The sequence below is a fragment of the Amblyomma maculatum genome, chromosome 10 (genome assembly GCF_055883805.1).
Source record: "Amblyomma maculatum isolate TAMU_Amacu chromosome 10, ASM5588380v1, whole genome shotgun sequence".
Taxonomy (NCBI): domain Eukaryota; kingdom Metazoa; phylum Arthropoda; class Arachnida; order Ixodida; family Ixodidae; genus Amblyomma; species Amblyomma maculatum.
The window spans coordinates 6678232-6686246 of NC_139353.1; the positions used below are offsets into that span (position 1 = coordinate 6678232).

Genomic DNA, 8015 nt, shown 5'->3' on the forward strand with positions numbered 1-8015 from the left:
CAACATTGGCTATTAGGAATGCCGTAGTAAAAAGCTGCGGAAATTTCAAACTCCTGGACTTATTTCGCGCAACGCACAGCACACGGGCGGCATGCATTCCGCCTCCACCGAGACTCGGCCGCCGTGGCTGCAAGATCCAGCCCGCGTCTATGGGCTCAAAACATGAGCGCCCTATCCGCTGCGCCATCGCAGCGTCGACTTCTCTATTAGACTCCCTTGAACACCATAGATGAACTTCATTGGCACGAATGCAGTGTCCGTTACAAGTAATCACGTTTAAGGTGTGCGCCTATAAAAGCACTGACACTTATTACTCTTTGAGTGAGCTTAGACATTAAATATATTTACGTGTGTACCATATGGTTACTTGAAATAATTTTACGACAGCCGAGAAGAGGACAAGAAAAATTTGAATGCCTACATAAAATGTACTTTATGAATTCATTACCATATCTTAGACAGCGGAAGCTCTGCGTCTATCTTTATGTACTTGCCCTCGCGTTCATGTCAGAGTTTTTTCTGCTGGTACAATCAAGCAGGACAAAGAATGTCCGGGACCATACCCTTACGGAAATCCTGGTTGCCATTATCATATGCTATGATCGAGTGGCAAGATTAAAGGATTACCCTTGCATGGTTTTGCCTCTTACACAGGCTGCAGCGAGCTGGCGCACGCAGGCAGCAGCAACAACCCCCAGGGCCCCCGTGGGGCCCGCGGTGACGGCGGGGGCGCCGCCGCCATGGAGGCCGATGGTGAGAAAGTGCTACAGCGTACGTCGTCGCTGCTGCAGAACAAGGCCTTCACTGATGTTACCTTCATCGTGGGGCCGCCGTCGGCCTCCAAGAAATACGTGGGCCACCGAGTACTGCTAGCCATGACTAGCCCCGTGTTCGAGGCTATGTTCTATGGCGACATGGCCGACAAGTCCAAGGTCATCCGCATCGCCGACATCGCGCCCATCGGCTTCGAGAACCTACTCAGGTGAGGGCTGGAGGAGACATACTTATGTCCGGTGGTAGCATTCGTCATGAAATTTAAATGTGGATTACATGCGCAGGTTGTTTTTTCAGGTGGCAGAATTGAAGCTAGAGTTCGAGGCGGTATAAAGGCTGCCGTGATACTTACTGCACTTGAGGTTAATACGGGTCGCTACAGGGAAGCGTGGGCAGAATTCGCCGGTAGGAACGGCTCAGCTTTCCAGACAAAAGTGGACATATTGTGTGGTGCGGGTAAATAGTGATCAGCCATTCAACGCTATAGTAAATAGAGCACTAACTAGTCAGAAGCGGTGATAACTACAACAGCAAACCGAAGAGTGAGGGGTCCATACCTGGCGAGAACGCATTATCTTGTCACTTCACATAATGTCCTTACACGGTCACATTATGGTCGTGATGTTCGCTTCGAAAATTAGTTATGTCAAGACACAGTGCGATGTGATGATACCCAATATGACTGGGAAACGTAATTCAAAACCTGCAGCGCGAAAGTTTGGGCGAGTTTTTTAAGCGTACTTAGTCTGTTGGTAGATAACAGGCTCATGAAGGTACGGAAAAAAAATAAATCCAGGAACACCGCATTGCTGCCCATCCCCCTCTCTTAACTGCCGTTATGTAAAATACTACGCTCTTTTCTCATGTACAGGAGTCAGCAAACATTCCATGCTGCTGCGTGAGATCCCAAGCCTGTTCCATTGTTCATTCCAGGTATGCGTACACCGACAACCTGAAGCTTCAGACCGTGGACGACGCCATGCTGACCGCGTACGCGGCCAAGAAGTACATTCTGCCTCATCTGCTCAAGGACTGCTTCGCCTTCATCGAGAAGCACGTGACGCCGCAGACCGTGTGCCAGGTGTTCGAGTTCGCTCAAGTGATGGAGGCCTATCCGTTGGTGCACCAGTGCCTCAACATCATCGACCGGCAGACGTACCACGTGCTCACATCGAGCAACTTCCCAAACGTGGCGCTGCACACCCTGGAGACCATCGTGAGGCGCAAGTACCTCAACCTGTACTCGGAGTACGCGCTCTACTCGGCCGTAGTGCAATGGGGGCAGGAAGAGTGCTCGCGGAGAAACCTCGAGAGGGACATGGACAACGTGCGCAGTGTGATCGAAACCGTGCTGCCGCTCGTCCGGTTCCTGGCCATGAGTCCCGAGGAGTTTTGCAAAGGCCCGGCCAAGAGCGGCCTGCTCTCCAAGGAAGAGTGCTTCTCAGTCTTCATGAACATGGCCATCCCGGGGATAGTGCCTCTGCCCAAAGGTCAGAACCGCGTGGTGTAACTTAACGCCGATTGCAGTTGAGTCCCTAAAGGTTGGAAAGATGGCAGACCGCTTTATTCGTCACTTGGAGTCATCTCGGTGCAATTAACGGATAATTGAGCAGAGCATGTTTAAAGAAGTCGATTCATTATTGATATAAACAGCGCGAACACGAAAACAAGGGACAAGAAACAAGAAAGCCACAGTACATGCGCTGACTCACAACTAAGCCTAAGCCGTTTACTCCAAGGCCCAGAAAAACAAACATAAAGAAAACGAAACAGTCACGTGAAAAACCCCTGGGTTCACCTGCTGCATAAAAATTACTTTAAAAAATCACTTAAAAAAGACACCTCTTTGCTTGAAAGAGCAAGAGACGTCTTGCTGACACGCTTATTGTCCGTAAAAATAAAATATGCTTCCACTATCTCCCTCGTTATCTTGTCTTTGTGGCGATATAAAATCTTAACACTGTCAAACTTAGGAGTGCACTTCTTCTCCTTCATTATTTCACATGACTGGCAATGGGATACTAGACACGTTTTGTCCTTTCCAATTTCCAAGTTGTTACAGTGTTCCTGTAGTCTCTTATTTATACACCGTCCGGTTTGAGAGTGAGAGTGAGAGGAAGAGGAAGGTTGCCGTGGTACCGTATGTGCACAGGATTTCGCATGGCCTCAAAAATGTAGGCAAGAGGTATAATGTGGACGTCGCACTGACCGCCCCGCTCAAGATGAAGAGGATTTGCCCGGCTGTTCAAAGGGAAAGAGAAGAGAAGAAGCAAGAATGTGGGGTGAAACATAGAAACCCTTATGTTGGATGCAAGACAGGTGTTGTGTATAGGCTTCCACTCTCTTGTGGAGCCAGTTATATAGGACAAACCGGACGGTGTATAAATAAGAGACTACAGGAACACTGTAACAACTTGAAAATTGGTAAGGACAAAACGTTTCTAGTATCCCATTGCCAGTCATGTGAAATAATGAAGAAGGAGAAGAAGAAGTGCACTCCTAAGTTTGACAGTGTTAAGATTTTATATCGCCACAAAGACAAGATAACGAGGGAGATAGTGGAAGCATATTTTATTTTTACGGACAATAAGTGTGTCAGCAAGACGTCTCTTGCTCTTTCAAGCAAAGAGGTGTCTTTTTTAAGTGATTTTTTAAAGTAATTTTTATGCAGCAGGTGAACCCAGGGGTTTTTCACGTGACTGTTTCGTTTTCTTTATGTTTGTTTTTCTGGGCCTTGGAGTAAACGGCTTAGGCTTAGTTGTGAGTCAGCGCATGTACTGTGGCTTTCTTGTTTCTTGTCCCTTGTTTTCGTGTTCGCGCTGTTTATATCAATAATGAATAAGTACCAACTCGCCCAACAAAGTATCTTGGTAAAGAAGTCGAGTTCTGATTGTTTTTTTCTAGGCTTCATTAACACAATGAAGGTAATAAGGTCCACGGGTGCACCTCAGCTGTCGACTAAATCGTGCCATAAGCTTAAGCCAATTTCCACCGCGAAAAAAGAAGCACCAAATAGGCTGAGGTAGACGCATGTTTTCAGATGACGAAGCGATGCTCGACTGTAAGTTTTGCACAATACTTTGCACCACATAACACAGTATAATGGCACATTGGTACATACAATTAAGCCCTTTATTTCGGACGTCTCAAGGACGCCACAGCGGTGAGATAAGCTGCTTAGATGTCTGCGGGCATGTGTTCCTTGCCTTTGACATTTTTGAGACCGGAGACGAACAGTAATTCAGGTGAACTACGTCAGGACGGAGAAGTTTTGAACGCGCTGAAGGATCACATATATGTCAACCTCTATCTGCGGAGGGCAGTACTCCGCGAGAATCGCAAAACTGCACAGTATGCGAGACCGGTGAAAGGCATATATGCGGAACCTCTGTCTATTTCTCCTAAATGCATAATCCTATTTTGAGATGACTCTGGAGGCAACATTATTTTTGCACCTTACACCTTAGCACAATTCCGTTGTTAGCTTTCTGGGGGTCTGACCTCCGTCAACACGAAAAGAAAGCAACTTTTGTGTAGTAATTTAAGAAATAAAATTGAATCAATTTTTTTCTTTCACATTCTAATTCATGATGGTGTGACGACATCTTTTAAGGGCTATGCGATCATTGTTTGGAAGCGAGTTATTGTGGTGTTGTCCAGCGCAGAGACCCACAATAAAAAAAAAAACGCTTGCGAAAATGGTCTGACAAGACAATACCTGCATTTTATTTTGTTGTTTTGTCGAGCACCTTGACCGCTGCTCAGTTATAAACAGACATCGATAAACCAAAATTGGTTCTTCGAATAGTTGGGCATACTCAGGCTTGTAGGCGTATATGTCTACTTGGGACAAGCAGTAACTGCAGATCCGGACTACTAAAGGGAATAACTAGGATAATAAGATTTGGATAGAGCTAATTCGTGCAAGTATTCGCAGATTAAGACTATCACCTCACCGGTATCGCTCAAGAGAGAAGCCAATACCAGTTGCATCTTACAGAACTCACCTATGGGGCCGAACCATGGAAGCTAACATAAAGTCTCAAAATTCATCTTGTTTATCGCAAAAGGACAGGATATACAGTAAGAAGACACGTACACCTCAGACATACAGTAAGAAGCCACGTACACCACAGGCGCTTGGTGTACGTGTCTTCTTACGTGTCTTCTTACTGTATGTCATGTCCTTTTGCGCTAAACAAAATGTATTTTGAGACTGATCACCAACTAGCCCAACAATTAACGCTTTTAAGCTAACGAAAAGGGTTCTACTTAGTTGAGGACAACGCGGATAGCTATGGGACAGAAAATTGCAGGTGCATGTGTTAAGAGACAGGAAGAGTGCGAAGTGGGTTAGAGAAAAAAACTCGAGTTAATAACATTCTAGTGGAAATCAAGAGGAAGAAGTGAGCGTGGCAGCACATGTGCGAAGAGAGGATAACCGGTGGCCGCTAATGGTAACAAACAGGATTCCAAGGGAAGACAAGAGTAGCAGGGGGCGGCAGAAAGTTAGGTGGGCGGACGATGTTAAGAAGTTTGAAGGGGTCAAGCGGATGCAGCTAGCACAGGACTCGGTTAAATGAATGAGTGAGGGAGGGGACTTCGCCCTGCACAGGGAATAGTCCAGCTGATGATGATGATCAAGACTAAAAATGGCATTCTGCTGATATGGTGACCCGAGTTTCTTGTAACACTTATTTATGCTTATTTACTACGCAGGTGTGAGCATGGAGGGAGCCAAGAGGACGTCCCCGCCCGAGCACTTTGTGGCGCGGCGCTACCAGGCCGTGTCCTTCCACGCGCCATCGCGTCCGCTTCGGCTGTTCGGGCTCAAGTTCACAGTGCCGACGAGGGATGTGTTTCTCGTCGGAGTGGGATTCCCAGTCCGCCAGGACCTAGGCTCGTACAGCGTACGGCAGCCCAAATTCGACGGCCAGCTGCGGTGCAGCTACAAGGTGCAGGAGGACAGGCGCGAGCGGGAGGAACTCGACTTGTCCTTCTCCCTGGCCAAGGACAAGGACGTGCGCATCAAGTTCAAGAAGCCCATCTTCGTGCGAAAGGGACTCGAGTACGAGCTCGAGTTACAATTGAGCTCTCTCATGAGCGACGACGTCATCGTGCCATCGCTCAAGAACCGCAAAAAGGAGGACACCGTTGAAGGCGTGACGTTCCAGTTCTCGGCCTTCCAGAGGCCCCACATGTCGAATGTCCTGGAGATACTCGAGTTCTCTGACTTGCTATTCTACTTCTGAATCCGCGCACTTCGGACCCGGGACGCTTGGAACTCTAAAGCCAGTTGTCTTGTGAAGACCCGGTCGTTTTCTGGCCAGTGCCAGCGCGACGGAGCTGCCAACTGCCTTACTTCCAAAATTCTCTCTGAGAGAGTTGAAGATGGTTAGATAAGCTGACAATGGGCAGCAGACATGTAGGTTTGGACAGGTACTGCGTATACAAAGTAAAAATAAGGTGCATAGGCCCTGCAGCACGTTACGGACATAAATGTCCTCTCCCGCTGTCACTGGAGCCAATACACGTTTGCAGCATGAAGACTTTAGCTTCCTTGCGAAGACGCTGCGATCCGCTAAGGACGTAGCTGTTGCTGCACTGGCAGTTTCTTGCCAAACCCTCGGTTACAGATGACTTTATTGTTGCTCCCTGCCCCGTTAACGCGATGTGTACGTCTTCGAAAGTACCTGCGCCGAGCACGCTAGACTTCTCTTGTTTTCTGTGCTGTCAGGACAGACGGGTGGCTGAGGACTTGCACACATTCAGAAGTGCACACAGACAAAGTCGTTCTCAAAGACATTGCTTAGGATAAAACAGTTGATTTATAACTGATTTCCATTATCTTAACCTCGAACATTTGCAGCCACACGTGCATTAAAAAAAAAATGAAAATTGAGAAAACAAAAAAGTGTCAACAACGTGTACCCAGCTAATATGCCTGGCAGCGAAGCGTGGGTGAAATAACTGCATTTTAGTTGAGCTACTGCAGAAATTGCAGCCTTACCAAACCTCAAACTGGCCATTTCAGTCGCTTTATTTGGTATGACTCAAGTTGGCATTCTCATCATCCTCACTCTAGTCATTTGTAATGACTGCGCATGAAAACGTCAAATCTTCGTAACGCGCAATAGGAGGTGAATTCGGGTTCTCTGAGATTCGCCCTGCAATATACAAGTCGACCGGTTCTTTACGTCGCTAAGGCGCAGTTGCGTCTTCAAGCGGTACAGCTTTCTGAAGACACTTCGGAAACTGAGAATTGACGCCTGAAAATATTTTTGGAGCGATTCCTGACAGCTAGAAAATATTAGGAAAAGGTGGCGTAGTTTTTATTGCTAATTTTTCAAGTAGACCGCTTGTTTTCTTCAGGGCTAGCTATATATTGGTAACCGTAACAGCTTCCCAACGCTTCGTTAAGCGAAGAAAGAACATTTAACGGGCAGGATATATAGCTTAGCAGTTTAGTAGTAAAACTGTAAAATTCGGATCGTCTTTGTAAATCAAATCAGCTTGGACTCCGACCCTGCAAGAGCAAAAGTATCACAAATGAGTTTTTAACACATGTTATCTCGTTGCTCTACTCCCTGCCATTTTGCGTCATATGTAGTGCGTCATTATTATGTTCGAATCTCCCAAAGACGTCTGGAGGACGTCCAGCTAGATCACTACGAAGATGAGGACGTGCCTGGCAGACTTTAGGGCGTAAATTAAGACCCCCCCCCCCCTCACACTCCATATTCTTTCTAGTCTTCGCTCTCCAAACGCAACCATATTTAAATCCCCCTTTGCTTGTACTTACTACAATCGCACAGCGCCACAGAAAATGTAGGTTTAGTCTCAAAAGATGACATGTCATTTCGCTCATGACAACTGTCGGTGAGATGCACGGTTAGATTCTGGCGCCGGTCGTGAAGTCCGCAAGCCATAGAGATTCACACTCACGGCTAGTTTTTATTTTACGGGTGCTCCAGAGCGGTAGGACGCAGGGCTCTACAGGCAAACTTTGTAGTACCTCCAGAAACGGCCGGAGAATATTTTAAAAGCATGCATCCCTCTACCAAAGCCACTTTTATTTCGACAGAATTAGAAATCTCATTGGGAAAGGAACGATACAAATTGGTTAATTTAGATGATATAAATCGGTGGCTACCGACACGGCTGCCAGGGAGCAAAACAAAGAAAAGCAGATCTTACCTCACACCTTTCAAATAAGGACCTTTGACAGGACGACATTTTAT

General features: G+C 46.8%; 1 protein-coding gene across 1 annotated transcript; it reads left to right on the forward strand.

The window, feature by feature from the left end:
* The first annotated feature begins 659 nt into the window (after positions 1–659).
* Positions 660–6026, forward strand: LOC146175476 (BTB/POZ domain-containing protein 3-like). Its single transcript, XM_084580774.1, has 3 exons — positions 660–982; positions 1708–2264; positions 5494–6026. Exons 1-3 carry the CDS (start codon positions 741–743, stop codon positions 6024–6026), a joined length of 1332 nt encoding a protein of 443 aa, XP_084436900.1. The 5' UTR covers positions 660–740.
* The last annotated feature ends 1989 nt before the right edge of the window (positions 6027–8015 follow it).

Bases quoted from the DNA above. Each gene is read 5' to 3' on its own strand.
- LOC146175476 (XM_084580774.1), top strand. From the start codon at position 741: ATGGAGGCCGATGGTGAGAAAGTGCTACAGCGTACGTCGTCGCTGCTG. The intron at 983-1,707 runs GTGAGGGCTGGA...TGTTCATTCCAG, and splicing joins GGCTTCGAGAACCTACTCAG to GTATGCGTACACCGACAACC. The intron at 2,265-5,493 runs GTCAGAACCGCG...TTTACTACGCAG, and splicing joins GATAGTGCCTCTGCCCAAAG to GTGTGAGCATGGAGGGAGCC.